This window comes from Megascapheus bottae, chromosome 29, assembly GCF_031878675.1.
Source record: "Megascapheus bottae isolate mThoBot1 chromosome 29, mThoBot2.hap1, whole genome shotgun sequence".
Lineage (NCBI taxonomy): Eukaryota > Metazoa > Chordata > Mammalia > Rodentia > Geomyidae > Megascapheus > Megascapheus bottae.
The window spans coordinates 12187422-12204852 of NC_143537.1; the positions used below are offsets into that span (position 1 = coordinate 12187422).

The 17431-nt window shown below is 42.1% G+C and overlaps 1 protein-coding gene and 1 non-coding gene across 2 annotated transcripts; one reads left to right on the forward strand and one right to left on the reverse strand.

Annotated features, from left to right (window-relative positions):
- The first annotated feature begins 4137 nt into the window (after positions 1–4137).
- On the forward strand, positions 4138–14839 carry LOC150044778 (zinc finger protein 39-like). Its single transcript, XM_090320724.1, has 5 exons — positions 4138–4309; positions 5103–5161; positions 11081–11207; positions 11688–11771; positions 13060–14839. Exons 1-5 carry the CDS (start codon positions 4303–4305, stop codon positions 14820–14822), a joined length of 2040 nt encoding a protein of 679 aa, XP_090176850.1. The 5' UTR covers positions 4138–4302; the 3' UTR covers positions 14823–14839.
- Positions 6916–7030, reverse strand: LOC150044779 (small nucleolar RNA SNORA31). Its single transcript, XR_016533137.1, has one exon. It is a non-coding gene; the product is annotated as a small nucleolar RNA SNORA31 (small nucleolar RNA).
- Positions 14840–17431: the final 2592 nt, after the last annotated feature.

The window sequence follows — 17431 nt, forward strand, 5'->3', positions numbered from 1 at the left end:
TCTTGTAATCTGAGCTGTTATCAGGGAATTTACAGCCCCTGAGTTGAGTCAAGTACTCCTTTTTCCTGAAGATGGGCAATGCCTATAGGGAATGCATTTGGAGGGAAGTCAAGAAAGGGGTCCCTTCACAACCAAGCTGCTTTACAGAACTGACATTTGCAGTGCCCAGGACCTGAGTTCAAGCCCAACACTGGGGAGTAAAAAAAAAAAAAAGAATAGCACAGAGAATAGGTACTGGAACAAACATCTTTTAAGAAAGAAGCAGAACTGGGTGCCAGTGGCTCATGCCTGTAATCCTAGGTACTCACGAGGCTGAGAAGTGAGGATTGCAGTTCAGGCCAGCCTGGGCATAAAAGTCAGTGAGGCTTTTATCTCCTATTAGCCACCTGAAAACTGGAAAGTGGTACTGTGGCTCAGGTGGGAGAGTGCTAGCCTTGGGCCAAAGAACTCAGGGCCAGTGCCCAGATCCAATGTTCAAGCCCTATAACCAACCAACCAACCAACAAATAAATAAATAAGTAAGTAAATAAAGGCAAGAAATTAAACCTCAAAGGCATTCAATAAATTCTGTGTCATATATCTGAGAAATCACAACTTAGCCATTGAAAATTATCAATTGTCTTTTCACTCTGTTCTAGCACTGGTGATTTCACTCAGTAAACTGAGTGAAAGGTAAATATTACATGGTTTCTGTCTCAAAGACAAAATATTTTCCTTTTTAGTACAATCGCTCATAGGAAAGAGTTCTGGAACAATTCAGGGAGAATGACTGACCCCTTATGATCCCACTCAAATTAGAAATCACTGTTCTATGAAGCTCGCTGGCTGAAACAAACCACTTCTTACATCTCTACCCTCTGATGCATAAAGTAGCAGCTGGATGTCATCTTCAGTTTTCAAAGCACATATATTAAACAATTCTGGAATGACCTTCTTCTTGTGCTGATATGCTGAAGATGGCCTATTTCCATGTCCAAGACTGGATCCACAGCAACAGCTCACCTGTGTGAAGGAAGCACAAAAGCATTCACTCTCACAAGCAATATGGGATCAGTTATTGATGAGTAAGGGTCTGAGTTATTAGGTGTAAATTAATTTCATTGTTTCTAGTTTGTGTGTATGAGGAGTAGGGACGGAACCCAGGATTCTTGCTCTTCCTTGGCCTTTTCCCTTATGGATGATAGGCTGCCTGTTAAACATACCTGTACCTCTGGGTTTCTCACTGCTGAACTGGAAACAAGTCTCAAAGCTATTTCCTGACTGGACTGGCCTGGCATCCTCAGATCTCAGCCTCCAGAGTAGCTAGGGTTAGAAGCCTCAGCCACTGTGCCCAACTGAGACATTTATTTTTTTAAATCTGATAAATATTGCTTAAACCTCAAGGGATGCTTCAGACACTGCAGTCCTCTTACTTAAGCCTATGTAGCTAGAATAATAGGCAAGGCTTCTAATATTTCCTTTACTCAAGGTAAATCTGCTAGAAAAAAGTATTTCATTTTTTTGTTTTTTCTGAACTTACAGTAGTGAGATCAGAGCGTGAGAGTTTGTTTTTGTTGTTGTTGTTTTGTTTTGGCGTGTTTTTTTTTTTTAGTGAAGGTTGGTGCTCCTATTTCTAGAAGCACAAGTCACTTCTGTGTTTTTAGTAGTTAAAGTTTGAAATACTGCCCGACTATACTGCAATGGCAGATTTTGAACTGTGCTTCAGATCTTAGGCTGCTGAGTATTTTTCCATACTTTAGAAAGTTGACATTGCTCCTTCATTTGATGGATAATTTAAGTGGTTCTGAGCTGTACCTGAGTAGTAGAGGCCTCAGCAAACATGCTACAACTTGAAAGGGAGGAGGGAGGCAGAGAGGGAGGGAGGGAGAGAGGGAGGGAGGAAATTTATTTTTGGGAGCATCTAAAAATTACTCTTTTAGAAGTAGGGGTCAAGAAAAAAATGGGTTTTTCTTTGAGCCTGTTTTGAATAATGCAGTGGATGACACTTTTTTTGGGGGGAGGGGGTGCCAGTCCTGGGCTTGAGCTCAGCACCTGAGCAGTGTCCCTGGACTTTCTCAAAGGTAGAGAGGCTCAGACATTTTACAGAAGGTTGGAATGAAACCCCATTCATCTACATAGATACAGTAAGCTTGACCTAAGTTTATAATTCCTAGAAGCAAGGTGGATGGCATTGAATAAGTGGCAGTGTGGCTCAAGTGGTAGAGGACTAGCCTTGAGCTAAAGAGCTCAGGGACAGTGCCAAGCCCCATGTATTTCCTGTTGCACGTCCCTCCCTCCCCCCACCCCGAAAAAACAAACACAAAAAAAGTAAAACCTGGTACAAGCTCTGACTATGTTAGGGCCTGGTCTTGTGACAGAAGTTCAGCAGTCCTGGGGCTTGAACTCAGGACCTGACCTCTGTCCTTGGCCTTTCTCTAGGATAGAGCTTTACAACTTGAGTTACAGTACCAATTCTGGCTTCTGTATATAAATGGTAGTGAGAAATCAAACCAGGGTCTTGATGCATGCTAGGCAAGCACTTTTCCACTAGACCAAACTCATGGCCCAGCAGCCTGCTTTTTAATAAAGACCCTAAATATAATATCCTAAACTCAACATGTGACTGATTTTTAAATCTCTATTAAGAGCCTTCCTCTTTCCTCCACAGCCAAGGTCAAGCAGTCCTAGGCCAGGCTCCTTGGCTTCCCACCAGTCCCATTTCCAGGCTCACATCATGATTTCAATACAATTTCTCTATGCTGGATTTTTCATGTTCTGTCTGGACTCGTGGTGGGGATAACACACAACTCACACAGCTCTTATATTTGGCTAGGTTTTTTGGGGAAGGTGGGAGGGGCAGTGGGGGATCACACATCCCCTGATTGTGCCTGCAAACAAGAAGCTTCACAGAACGACTGACCTTTGCTGTTTCAGAAACGGGGTTGGGGTCTGCACAGGCCACAACCTCCAATTTTGGGAAAAGGCTGAGGTTCTTTAAACAGCAACAACAAAAACAACACACACACTAAAAATTATATCTAAAACTGGGTTCTTACAATAACAATCCACCTATTTTATTCCAGTGTAAACATTAGAGCAGTAGAAAATTATCCAGGAATTAGTTTAGGTCCTGGCCTACAAATATCTTTTCAAAGGGACAGGGAAGATACTCAAAACTTGAAGGGGAAACAGAGACATACTTTACACTCCAAGAAAACCAAAACCAATGTAGTCTCATAACCTCAATGCCATTATTACATCTAGGAATTAAAAAGCCAAAGCCAGAGGCGGTGGCTCAGCCTGTATTCCTAAATTCCCAGGAGGCTGAGATCTGAGGACTGCGGTTCAAAACCAGCCCCGGCTTTCAAATCCTGGAGACTCTTATGTCCATTTAACCTCCAGAACACCGGAGGGGCACCATGGCACCCAGGGCTGGGCGGTAGCCTGGAGCTGAGGAACTCAGGGACAAGGCCCAGGCCCAGAGTTCAAGACCCTCAACTGACGAAAAAAAGAAAAAAATTACAAGTCAGCTTATCTAGTGCTCCCCAGACGCTTCCATTTCCTGCTCGGTCTCACAATGCTTCCAGAGGCAAACAGTAATTTGAAGTGTTCTGGGAATGACCCCCTCCCCCCTTGCTCAGGGCCCATGTACTTGAACCCCAGGTGGCCACAGCTTGACGCTCAGTGGTTACACACCTGAGCTCTGATTAATCTTAAAGCGACCAGTGGTTTGAGTTACCACACAGCCAATCAGGTGATTTTAACGATGGAATTCCCCTATAAAAGCTGTGTAAAATCCTTGTTCAGGGCCTCTTAGTGTTGCTGGTTACGGATCGGCTGAGGTCTGAGTCTAGACTCGTAATAAACGACCCTTGCTTTTTAGCTTTGACTGTGGCCTCTGGTGGTCTTTTTGGGGTTCTAGGAATTCGGGTACAACAGAAGAAGAAATTCACCTCCGTTCCCCAACCAGGGAGAGAAACTTTCCAGTCCATCCAGCCACACCTGGGACCTAGGTTCTGACAGTGGTGGAACTTCTGAAAGGAGCCCACTTCCGCCAAGGTGCCGCAGTGCATTGTGGGAGTTGTAGTTTCTCGGCAGGGACCTTGGTATTGGACGAAGTTTGCTTTGAGGCGGGGTCGGAAAGCGGAAGATCTCCTTGCGTCTGTGCGTCCCCGCCCACAGCTCCGTGTTTTCCCTTTGAAAATCCCCGCATGTGTCTCTTCTTGCTGGATTCCTCAGAGGACTAACTTGGCGTTCTGTAGGTTGGAGTCCCCCGAGGCAGGCGCCCAGCTGTACTTCAAGGCATCTCAGGCTGTGGAGCCCATGTCAGGTGGGGAGCCGGGGCTGGGGCACGGGAGCAGAGTCGACCTCCACGTGTTCCTCCACTCGGGGTTCATGAGTGTCGCTGCCATCAGCTCTCGGGTCTCCTCCGGGTGCCAGAAACTGGCTCTGGACGCCGGGAGAGCAAGCTGGGCCCTGCAGAGCAGGAGAAGCAGGAGCTGTGCATTTCCCTCCATGACTGAGAGAGTGCTGTGTGATTCCTGTTGTCTTTAGAGCAAAAACACCCTCACTTGAAGACTCAAGAGTAGATTTTCATTTTTTGTTATTCTTTGTAAAATTCACGTTATTTTCCATTAGAAAATGTCCAAGCTGGCTGTGATGGCTGACGCCTGTAATCCTAGCTTCTCTGGAGGCTGAGATCTGAGAATTGTGGTTCAAAGCCAGCTCAGGCACTAAAGTCTCACAAGCATGAGGCTCATGCTTGTAATATGAGATACTCAGGAGGCTGAGATCTGAGGATCAAGGATCAAAGCCAGTCCAGGCAGAAAAGGACCCGAGAAAAGACTATCATCTTCTGGTTCTCTTACTCAGGATGTGTGAGTTGGATTGAGACACGCCTTTGACCGGTATTTTCTGTTGCATCTTTATTAGGCCCTGTTGTCTCCAGCAGGCTGGCCAACATCCTTCATTTGACTGTTTAGGAAAGTCAGCATTAACGTCTTGCGTAGGATTTACTGATGGCTTTATGATTCTCCAGCCTAAATAGCCTGTGTTTTGCAGGAAACAATAGGGCAAAACCACACAGACTCTGTCCTAACCACCTCATTTGCTTTTTCTTCCAGCCATGCTTCCAGAAACTTCTGTGCATTGTCAAAAGCAAGGAAAAATGAGAAGATCTGTGGTGAGTTGCTTTTTATTTCTCTAGGTTTTACCTTTCATTTTGTGAAACTGTTTTGTAGATTTAAAAACAAAGAGATAAAGATGGTAATATATTGAACAGATTATAAAATCTTACATTCTGTCTACATTGAGTGCTAATTTACTTCCGGTTGTTTTTAATTTTTGTGATGTAAGAAAAAGTAGCCACACTTGTCATGTGATTCAGTGACAACGGGGAAGGGACTCTCATGGAAGGTTTACTAGCAGAGAGTGAGACATCACATCCCCATGAGTAACATAAATAAATGTAGCTTAATGAAATGCTAGTGGAGCAGCTGAAATAGTGTGTTCACACACAACTTCAAGTGTGCTAGAAGAGAGAGTAAGCTGCATGTGTACAAATTTCTCTCCATACATGCTTCTTGGACAGTTTTGTGGTTTGTGTCTTACTTGGAAATTAGGCTACATGTGCCCCAATTTATTTTTCTTATTCTCCATCCCTCTTCCTTCCTTCTTTATTTTTCATTCCTTCTCTTTTGGCCAGTTCTGGGGCTTGGACTTAGGGCTTCAGCTCTGTGCTTGGGCTCTCCTCAAGTCTAGCACTCCACCACTTGAGCCACAGCATCACTTCTGGCTTTTTCTGTGTATGTGACACTGTCTGAGGAATCAAATCTGGGTCTTCCTGCATGCCAGGCAAGTACTCTACCACTGGGCTAGTTTTCTTATTGATCAATTTTCCTTTGGCTATTGGAATTGACCTTTTCTTTTCTTTCTTTCTTTCTTTCTTTCTTTCTTTCTTTCTTTCTTTCTTTCTTTCTTTTTTTCTTTTTTACCATTCCTGAGTATGTTGCACTGATGAATCAAACCTGTATGCTAGGCCGGCACTCTTACCACTAGGCCAAACTCCTGCCAGAAGTAACATTTTTTTTTAATATTCATCCACTTATTTACTTATTTATTGATTAATTTTGCCAGTCCTGGGCTTGAGATTAGGGCATGAGCACTATCCTTGAACTTTCTCAAGGCTAGAATTCTACTACTTGAAACTCAGTACCACTTCCAGCTTTTTTTTTTTTTTCTATGTAGGTGGTCCTGAGGAATCAAATACGGGCCTTCATGCATGTGAGCCAAGCACTTTACCACTAGGCCAAGATACCAGTCCTATTTTTTTGTAGACAATGGGCCTTGAACTTAACCTGGGTCCTATCCCTGAACTTATCAGCTCAAGCCTCACCATTCTATCCCTGGGCCTGGGCATTGTCCCTGAGCTCTTCAGCTAGAGGCTACTGCCCTACCCTGGAGCCACTTGCTGTGTTCTTGGGTTGAATTGGAGAGAAGACTGTTAGGTTATTTTGTCCCGGGGCTAGGTTTGAACCTTGATCTCAGATCTCAGCCTCTTTAGTAGCTAGGATTACAGGCAAGAGCCACTGCACCTAGCCAGAATTGACATTTTTCTCACCCATTATATAGGAAAATTGTTGCTAACTATAAACTGAGACACTTGTACTGGATTCCAGACCCAAAGAAAATTAAAAAAAAAAAAAGAAGAAGAGATAAAAAAAAATAGAGCAGTAAAGAAAAACTGGCTTCTCAAGTTTGACTAGCCTTTGGGCCTAGAGTCCCAGCAAGCAAGCATATTTAGTTCACAGAGGGAAGGTTGCAATGGATACATGAAAAAATAAAACATCTATATTAATATTTCAGTCAGAGCCAAAACAGAGTTTTAAGAGGCTTTTATTCTTTTATTCTTTTTTTTTTTTTTTTTTTTTTTACTCATGATGTAATCCCTTCTTCAATATGGGCAGCCACAGAGACACAGAGAAAGCGCAGGGATTGTTTCCTTTTGCATCCTAGTGCAAACCAACTTTTATTCTTTTAAGACAGGACACTATAGACCACACAAAGTCCCAACATGAAATCCTCCTTAGCTAGCCTTCAAGGTCAACAGCATCCACAGGTTTGGTTCCCAGCCTTTCCAGCACTAAGGAAGAGGTGTGATCTCAGTCTCTGAACACTCCAGAGTTGCTGTTTTAACCCTTCTTGGCCAGCTTTCAGCATTCTGAATGCTGGCAGGGTGGAGCTTTAGTGCTAGTAGCTGGGCCTGAACTTAGAGCCTGGGCACTGTCCCTTAGCTTTTTTTTTTTTTTTTGCTAGTCCTGGGCTTGAGCTCAGGGCCTGAGCACTGTCCTAGACTTTCTCAAGGCTACAGCTCCACCACTTGAGCCTCAGCACCATTTTCGGCTTTTTGTCTACGTATGTGGTACATAGGAATCGAACCCCGGTCTTCGTGCATGCTAGGCAAGCACTTTAACCACTAGGCCAAACTCCCAGTTCAGGGTGGAGCTTTAAACTCTCAGATTCAGAGTTCCTTTTTTTGTTTGTTTGTTTCTTTGTTTTTGCCTGTCCTGGGCTTGAGCTCAGGGCCTGAGCACTGTCCTTGCACTTTCACAAGCTAGAGCTCTACCACTTGAGCCTCAGCACCACTTCGGGCTTTCTTCTGTATATGTGGTACCAAGGAATCAAAACCGGACCGTTGCGCATGCTAGGCAGGCACTCTACCACTAAGCCAAACTCTCGGCCATCAAAAGGTTATTCATGATCTAGTAGCTATAATCTAGTCTGATAGTTTGACTGTTTTTTCATGAAGAATTAACTTGAAATTTAATTAATTAATTGATTAATTAATTGTTTTACCAGGCCTGGGCTTGAGCTTAGGGTCTGAGCACTGTCCTTGGACAGAGCTGGAGCTCTGTCACTTGAGACTCACCACCACTTTGGCTTTTTTCTATGTATGTGTTACTGAGGAATCGAACCCGGACTATCTTACATGCTAGGCAAGGACTCTACTAGCATTAGTCCAAACTCCTGGCCCCACTAGAAATTTTATGTACAGAACAAAGACCATCCTCAGGCTAATGGCTAGAGCTTCAGAAGAAGTTACACATGCACAAAAATTGTTGTTATTCTATAGAACTGCAAGAAAATAAATGTCCTGCCCAGTCTTATTCTTGGTCATGGAAGGCATAGGAAAAGGACATGATGACTATACTTCACTGTATTATTACTGTAAAAGTGTGCAATATTCTCACAGTATATGACATCATACAATATAGTTACTTTCCAATGAAATAATTCCATTTATAACGTGAATCTATTGCCTATTTTTTTCTGTTGAGTAATTATTTGAACTCAGGGCCTAATATTTATCGAGTATATACAGTATTATTGAATCTATATCACTAATCCATAGGGAATATTAATGAATCTATATCACTAATCTGTATAATTTTGTTTTTAAAACACTTATTTATATATTGAATCTTCACGCGTTAGGAATCACGAATATGGTGCTATAAGTTTCCCTTCTACAAATTATTTCAGAGAGGTTATATAAAATATATTGTCTATACATTCCTTTATAATTACCTAAACATAAACTATTTTAATTACCTTGTCTTGAGTATATGACTATGTTGGCATGGTTTGTCATTCTCATGTGTCTTGTAACACAATCAAAATTTAGATGAGCTGTTATTGAATGATCTTTTCCTGAAATTATCAGTGTAGGGTTTTTTGTTTGTTTGTTTGTTTGTTTGTTTGTTTTGCCTTTCCTGGGGCTAGAACTCAGGTCCTGGGCACTATCCTTGGGCTTTCTCAAGCCTAGCACTCAACCACTTGAGCCCTAGCACCACCTTAGTTTGTCTGCTTAATGGATTGTGAATTGAAGATTGTTCTCTTTCATTACTTTACAGATAGGTTTCCCTTTTGTGTTCAGCCAGCGTTCATCTCCAGTATTGTCAAGCATGTCTGGATTGGAAGAACTGTTGGTCATTATTCATATGTATTGGGTTCAGTGAGGGAGTCAATAGTCTCTCCTTTTGGGGTCTGGGAGTTTGACCTAGTAGTAGAGAGCTTGTGTAGTATGCACTAAGGCCAGGGTTCAATTCCTAGTTACCACATACATAGAGAAGCTGCAAGTGGTGCTATGGCTCAAGTGATAGAGCACTAATCTTAAGGAAAGCCCAAGGACAGTGCTCAGGCCCTGAGCAGTCCTTTTAACCTCTCCTTTACACTCTGTTCAAGAAATTAGTATGATATTTTATTCCAACTTTTAAAATGTTCTGTTATTTTTAGATCAAATCCCTCTTTCTTTTCTTTTCTTTGCCCTGCAGGTGGTGGTTGTATTTCACATTTCTGTCTTCTTGAATATTCCTGAAACTCCTATACATTTGTCCACATTCTTCCATGAAGGCCTATTGCATGGCTAACTTGGTCAAGAAAGTGTTTAGTCCCTTCCAACCTTCATTCCGTCTGTAGGAGGTAGCAAAGGTCACAAAAATTTCTGCTGGCACTACATTTTCCTTTTTTAATTAGGAAGTATCTGGTATGGGTGACCACAGTTCCATCTTTAGAACTTTAGTAGCAGGCTGGGTGCAGTGGCTCACACTTGAAATCCTAGCTACTCAGGAGGCTGAGATCTGAGGATCAGGTTCAAAGCCAGTCCCAGGAACAAAAGCCCAAAAGATTTTTTTTTCTTGGCCAGTTCTGGGCATAAGCTCAGGGCCTGAGCACTGTCCTTGGACTTTCTCTACCACCTGGGCCTCAGCACCAGCTCTGCCTTTTTTCTGTATATGTGGTACTGTGGAATCAAACCCTAGTCTTTTTGCAAGCTAGGCAGGCACTCTACCACTAAGCCAAACTCCCACCAGTGACTTTTTTTGTTTTTTTTTGGTGGGTCATGGGACTTAAAGTGAGTCTGAGCACTGTCCCTGAGCTCTTTAGCTCAAGGCCACCACCCTTACCATGGATCCAAGGCCCACTTCCCATTTTCTTGAGGTTAACTGGAGATGAGTGTCCTTTTATGCACTAGCTGGCTTTGAACCTCAGTCCTCATGTCTCAGCCTCCTGAGTAGCCACTGGCAGTACAAGATAGCATATTTTTATTGTGAGAAGTAAGTCATACCTTTTAAATGTTCCATCAGTCATTCCCTACTTTCTTATTGTTGAGGCTTGAACTCTTGGACTTGGGCCTAGCCCTTTACCACATGAGCCAGAGCACCATTTCTGGCTTCTTCGACTTATGTGATAGTGAGCAATCTAACTCAGAGCTTCATGAATGCTGGGCAATCACTTCAGTACTAAGCCACATTCCAAGCTCTTCATTAGCTTCATTCTTTTCCATTTTCTTTTCTTTCTTGTTTCTTTTTTTCCTTTTTTTGCCAGTCCTGAGGCTAGAACTTAGGGGATCGGCACTGTCCTCTGGCTTTTCAAGTCTAGCACTTCACCACTTGAGCCACAGTGCCACTTCTGGCTTTTTTCTTCAGTTGTATGAGGTACGGAGGATTTGAACCCAGGGTTTCATTCACGCTAGGCAAGTAGTCTATCGCTATGCTACACTCCTGGCCCATGAGCTACATTCTTGTGTATTGTCACTCACTTAATCATTCCCCTGGACACTCTACTTGTCATAGATGTCTGAATTGGATATGTGTTCCATGTGATGTCTTGAATCTGTTCTGCTTGCATACAAGAGCTCTTTATAAAAGACCAAATTAGGATATTCAGTTAGGAAGAATATGAAAATATGGAAAAATAATTTGTTTACTTCCTTGTTATCCTGAGAAATAGTAAATATTATCAAATTAAGGTAAGGAATTCTTTCAGACACCTATGTATAGGTAATTATATCCTTCTAGGTTATAAACTCCTCAGCATTGCTTCTTTGTGTGTAATCCTACCAGCAGAAACATTGTAATACTAATTGCTAAGTTAATAGAGACAAACATTTCTGGTTTAATTTTTCTTTACCCTACTCTCTAGATAACAGAGCAAGCTCCAAACATTTGATGTAAGATAAGACATATACATAGAAGAGTGCATTTTCACACTTGGAATTCTTATAACTCGGGGCTGATGACTTGATGGAAATGTGCTGTTACAGAAGCTGGTGTCATTTGATGATGTGGCTGTGGACTTCAGCTGGCAGGAGTGGCAGATCCTGAACATTGCCCAGAGAACCATGTACAGGGATGTCATGCTAGATACCTACAGCAACTTGGTGTCCTTGGGTGAGCAAAAATCATAATAATGTACAAGGTCAATGTCATTGTTTGTAGTGGATTTATGACTATTTGTCTTATTGGAGTGTAAGATTCCAGTCCACAGGATTTGCACACTAAATCAGGCACTGATTTCAGTGCTTCACTCCTGTAATCCTGGCTCCTTAGGGGGCTGAAATCTGAGAATTTGGGGTTGAAGTCAACACTGGAAGAAAAATCCCCATGAGGCTCTTATCTCCAATTAACTACTGAAGACTGGAAGTGGTTCATGGACTCAAACTGATAGAATTGTAGCTTGAAGCAAGAGATCTAAGTTCATGCCACACAATTACTTAGCCAACTGAATGCAAAGTTCTGGGCTTGTCAACCATGCAACCAGTGAGATAAGAGAAACAAGATTAGGATCAGCCTTGTGAACAATCTGTGTGACATCCTAGAGCAGTGATGACCCAGCATGAGCAATAGTTCTCCACTACTTCTTATTAGCAGGGCACTGTTTTACTAAACCTCCATTGATTGCCAAGCTGGAGCAAGGTACAGAACCATGGGGAGTCTCTGACCAGAACTTCACAGGTGAGTTACATCATCACATGTAGTGATACTGAGGCCTGTACTCAGAGGGTAAGTTCTTCTTGTGCTGTATGGAGGGATAATATTGCTAGTTTCCCTGTATCCTGTGTGTGTCAGAAAGGTAGGTGATCCTTGTGTCAAAGGCCTGTGAAAAAGAATTCATATGGAGATCTACTAATTTGCTGTGTCAGTAAAGTTAGCAATTTCTTTCTTTTTGTGGAAGTCACTATGGAACAAAACGAATAAAGTGAATAATGTAGAAAATGAGAATTCATTTTCTGCCAGGTGCTGCTGGATTACACATGTAATCCTAGCTACTCAGGAGTGTGAGATCTGCTGATCTCTGTACAAAGCCAGCCCAGGAATGAAAGTTCTTTAGACACTGCTCTCTAAATAACCCCCAGAAAGCTGAAAGTGACCCTGTGGGTCAAAGTGGTAGCGCAGTAGTGTTGGCTGAAGAACTCAAGGACAGTGTCCAGGCCCTGAGTTCTAGTCCCACAACTGACAAAAAAAGGAAGAAAGAAAGAGGGCAAAGAGATTTAATTTTATTGGAAACTAGGAGTATGCAGGTGTGCGGAAAGAAGGAATACATCAGAGCTGTTCTACTCTGAAATCCAAAATAGTTTATCAGTGGTGGGCAGAGACTGAGGTCCAAAACCAAAGCTTTTAGTCTAATAAGAATAATTAAGTAGGTGGTGATCTGGAGTATCTTTGGTTTTCCATGGTTATGATGAGCAGGAGTGTTAGGAATGGAATTTTGATGAGACTTTGTCGAAGATAGAGAAACACAAAAATTAAAATTCCCACAGATACCTCAATAATTCATAATGAGTAGTTAGAACTGAATGCATAAACCATTATGTGAAAGGCAAAGTGTCACCTAATTGTTCAGAAACACAGCAGCATAATATATTAGATATTTCAAAAATGTGAATGTAAAGAAAGCAGCTTTTCTCCCATGATCAAGCTAATAATATTTGAAAGAAAGTAAATAACGAAGGTAAGTATTGAGCTCAAAATTTTATCAGTACAAAGTTGAGGAATTTGAGGAAATATTCCTCTGATGTAAAAAAAAAAAGGAAACACACAAAAACATTTTTCTCTATAAAATATCAGTATTACTTTCTTAACTAAAACACTAGATAGAAAAGCATATATTTCTCATAAATCAATTCCTGCTTCGATATTTTAAAAGCTCTTAACAGTTAGGATGGAAGAAAAAGTCTTTACCTTCCGGTTACAGGATCTTTGGTTCTTATTTGTATTTTTTTTTTCCCATGACTCATTCTAGATATCCAAAAGATGGAGACAATGACTCAAACCTGTGAGGAAAATCCAGCTGAATGTGTGTGTGAAATAGAGAGTATGTATAGTAACACAGAGGAGGAAAGAGTGAGATTAGTCCCAACTTTTAAGTTGAGTTCAAAACAGAAGCCAGAGCTGATGAGGAATAATGGGGATTCCTTAGGGCTGAGGACTGACAAGCTCATTGAGTGTCAGAGCATGTTTCTCTCCAGTAAGCCCGAAGGGATGCATGCTGCATACAGGCCTGCTGTGTCTCCCGCAACTGAACAATCCCTCAGGTATTCTGAGCATTTCACTCAAAATGATGAAAGTCCAGATGAGCTGCAGTACTTGAAATATGGTGGAGAAGAGAAGGTATTAAACCCAGAGGCCATATCGTTTAGGCATAATTGTGTTGATGTGGGAGAACCCACTGAAGACCATAATGAATACACAGAAGACTATGATAGGCCTGTTCTCCTTGCCCATGAGATACACCAGGAAGGAAGGAAAACACCTGAAGGTACTGTATGTGGAAGAAAATTGTCCTTAAGATCTACAGTCACTGCACATGAGAAAATGTACAAGGGGGAGAATCCATGTGGAGAATGTGAGGATTCTTCAAGGAAGAAAATATCCATTCCAAAATGTCAGAGCAAATATCCAGAGGTGCAATCTGATGAGTACAGCCAGTGTGCAAAATCTGTCTCTCAGAAGTCACACCCAACTTCCCAAACTCAAACACCCACAGAAGAGAAACCCTGTGGACTCGGACATAGGAATATTTCCACCCAGGTATCAGTTCTGAACAAACACCAGAGAACTCACACAGAAAAGAAACCTTATGAATGCAATCAATGTGGAAAGACCTTCAAGTGGAAGTCCTATCTGGATTTGCATTATAGAATTCACACAGGTGAGAAACCTTATGAATGCAACACATGTGGAAAATCTTTCAGAAATAAGTCAAACCTCACTTTGCATCACGGAATTCACAAAGATGAGAAACCTTATAAGTGTAACAAATGTGAAAAGTCTTTCAGACAAAAGTCAAACCTCTCTTCCCATCAGCGAACACACAGAGGAGTGAAACCCTTTGAATGTAAGGAATGTGACAAATCTTTCACCCTGAAATCAGATCTCAATATACGTACAAGAATTCACACCGAGAATAAACCTTATGAATGCAACCAATGTGGAAAGACCTTCATGATGAAGTCATATCTTAATATGCATTATAGAATTCACACAGGTGAGAAACCTTATAAGTGTAACCAATGTGAAAAGTCTTTCAGACGAAAGTCATATCTCTCTTCCCATCAGCGAACACACACAGGAGAGAAACCCTTCCAATGTAAGGAATGTGACAAATCCTTCAGATACAAGACAGGTTTGAAAAACCACTGGAGAACACACACAGGAGAGAAACCCTTCCAATGTAAGGAATGTGACAAATCCTTCAGATACAAGATAGGTTTGAAAAACCACTGGAGAACACACACAGGAGAGAAACCTTATGAATGCACAAAATGTGCAAAGTCTTTCAGACAGAAAGGACACCTCATTTTACATCAGAGAACACACACAGGAGTGAAACCCTTTGAATGTAAGGAATGTAACAAGTCCTTCTACTTCAAATCCACTCTCAACCTACATACAAGAATTCACACAGGACAGAAACCTTATGAATGTAAACAGTGTCGAAAGGCCTTTAAGCGGAACTCAAATCTCAAAAGACATAGGAGAATTCACACACGTGAGATACTTTAGGAATAATAAACGAGAAAATCTTTCAACTACATAAAAACTCAGTTTGCATCAGACAACCCATGCAAGAGAGAACCCTGAGATTATAAACTGTCTTTGAAGCAGAGGTCACATCTCCTGCATTAGAAAAACCATTTGGGTCGAAGCCTTATGAATGCAGGAAGGCACAGCTGAGAACTCCTTAATATACAACAGAGAAATACTATGAATGAAACAAATGTGGAAAGTTTTTCAAGAAGATGGCATACCTCAGTTTTCATCAGAGAACACACACATGGGAGAATCCATATGAATGTAAGAAATATCAAAATTTCTTCACCAAAGGAATATAGCTCAGTGTTCCTTGAACACACATAGGAGACAGGGAGTTTAGCCTAGTGACAGAATTCATATGAAGATCTAATAATATTTCTGTGACAGTGAACTTAGCAATTTCCTTCTTTTTGTGGAAGTCACAATGGAACAAATAGAATAAAGTGAATAATGTAGAAAATGAGATTTCATTTTGTACTAGGTGCTGGAGGGTCATACCTGTAATCGTACCTGCTCAGGAGGGTGAGATCTGAGGATCTCCGTTCAAAGAGACCAGGCATGAAAGTCCTTTAGACGCTTCTCTCTAACCCCAGAAAGATGAAAGTGATCCAGAAGGTCAAACTGGTAGTGCACTAGTGTTGGCCGAAGACCTCAGGGACAGTGTCCAGTCCCTGAGTTCCAGTCCCACAACTGACAAAAAAAGAAAGAAGAGAGAAAAGAGCTTTAATTTTCTTCAAAAGTACGAGCATTCAGGTGTGAGGAAATAAGGAATACATCAGGGCTGTTCTCCTCTGAAAACCAAAATAGTTTATGAGTGGTGGGCCGAGACTGAGATCCAGAACCAAAGCTTTTAGTCTAGTGAGGATGATTAACTAGATGGTGAGCTGGAGTATCTTTTGTTTTCCAAGTTTCTGAGGAACAGGAGTGCTAGGAAAAGAATTTTGATGAGACTTTGTGTAAGATAGAGAAACACCAAATTTAAAATTCCCAAAATGAACGTATCAACGTGAGGGTTACCACTTACCCAAGCTGGTAGAATTGGAGGTGTTGTACCCTAAGTTCGAGATCGCCCAAAAGACCACCAGAGACCACGATCAATGCAAACCGCAAAGAGCCGTTTATTACCAAGCTCCAGTTCGGTCCTCCACGCCCATGAAAATCAGAGACACTTGGAGGCCCAGAGCACAGAGTCTGCACAGTTTTTACAGTACAGAACAAACGTGTGGGGAATTTCCATTTTCACAATATTATAGTTAATTACCTCTTCCATTGATGGACTCCTTAACCCCTTATCTGCTTTATTAAGTGTAAACAGTTGTGAAGCACAGCTGCTGACTCGGGGACGAATTCCCGATGTCTCCACTAAGTCTCAGAGTGAATAGTTTAAGGCACTTTGTAATGCTTCCCAGAAGGGTTTAGGGGAAATCATCTCCCAACTGTCTGCAAGATGGAGGTAGTTCTAACAAGATGGATTTGGACTAGCTAGAGCTTCTCAGCTCTGGCTCTTCATTTTTAGCTACAGCTCTTCAGAGGCTAAGTGATTACCAGCAATTAACCAGTCATCTCCTCCCATAACCTTCCCTTACACGAGACCTGCTTGAGACAGGTTTAGAAAAAACATGTGACTGATTTTTAACTTAAATCTCTATTAAGAGACTTCCTCTTTCCTGCACAGCCAAGGTCAAGAGGCCCTAGGCCATGCCCCTTAGATTCTCCCAACCCATTTCCAGGCTGACATCATGATTTCTCCATGCTGCATCTTTCACATTCGTGGGGGGAATTACCCACTACTCACACAACTTTTATATTTGGCTAGGTCTTTCTGGGAAAGGGGGAGGGATCCCACATTCCCTTATCTTGCCTGCCAACTACTAGGGTCCAGTCCCCCAATATTAGGGTCTGTGATCAAAGGAACAAGTCTGACAAAAGCAGGAGTTAAACAGAGTTTTATTCTACGCCTAGCATAGAGAATCGTACTGACCAGTCAGGGCCTTCTCTAAGATGTGAGAGAGCGAGCCCCTGTAATCTCACAGGTTACTTTTAAGGCCACTAGCCGTATGGTTAGGCTTGGCCATACAGAGGGGCCAATGGAATCTCAAGCTACTTGAGAGATGGCTAGGGCAACCACTGACGCCTTTGCTGTTTGAATTGACCTATCATTAGGTGGGCTTCTTGCACACTGCTCTGACAACAAAGGAAACAGGGGGAGTTTTCTGGCAAGCTGAGGGGGTAGGGCGGGGGAGGAATTCTGGTAACTCCACCTGGTTAAGCTGCTCTTGAAATCTGAGCTGTTATCAGGGAATTTACAGCCCCTGAGTTGAGTCAAGTACTCCTTTTTCCTGAAGATGGGCAATGCCTATAGGAGATGGATTTGGAGGGAAGTCAAGAAAGGGTCCCTTCACAACCAAGCTGCTTTAAAGAACTGACATTTGCAGTGCCCAGGACCTTAGTTCAAGCCCAACACTGGGGAGTAGGTACTGGAACACAGAGAATAGGTACTGGAACAAACATCTTTTAAAGAAAGAAGCGGAACTGGGTGCCAGTGGCTCATGCCTGTAATCCTAGCTACTCACGAGGCT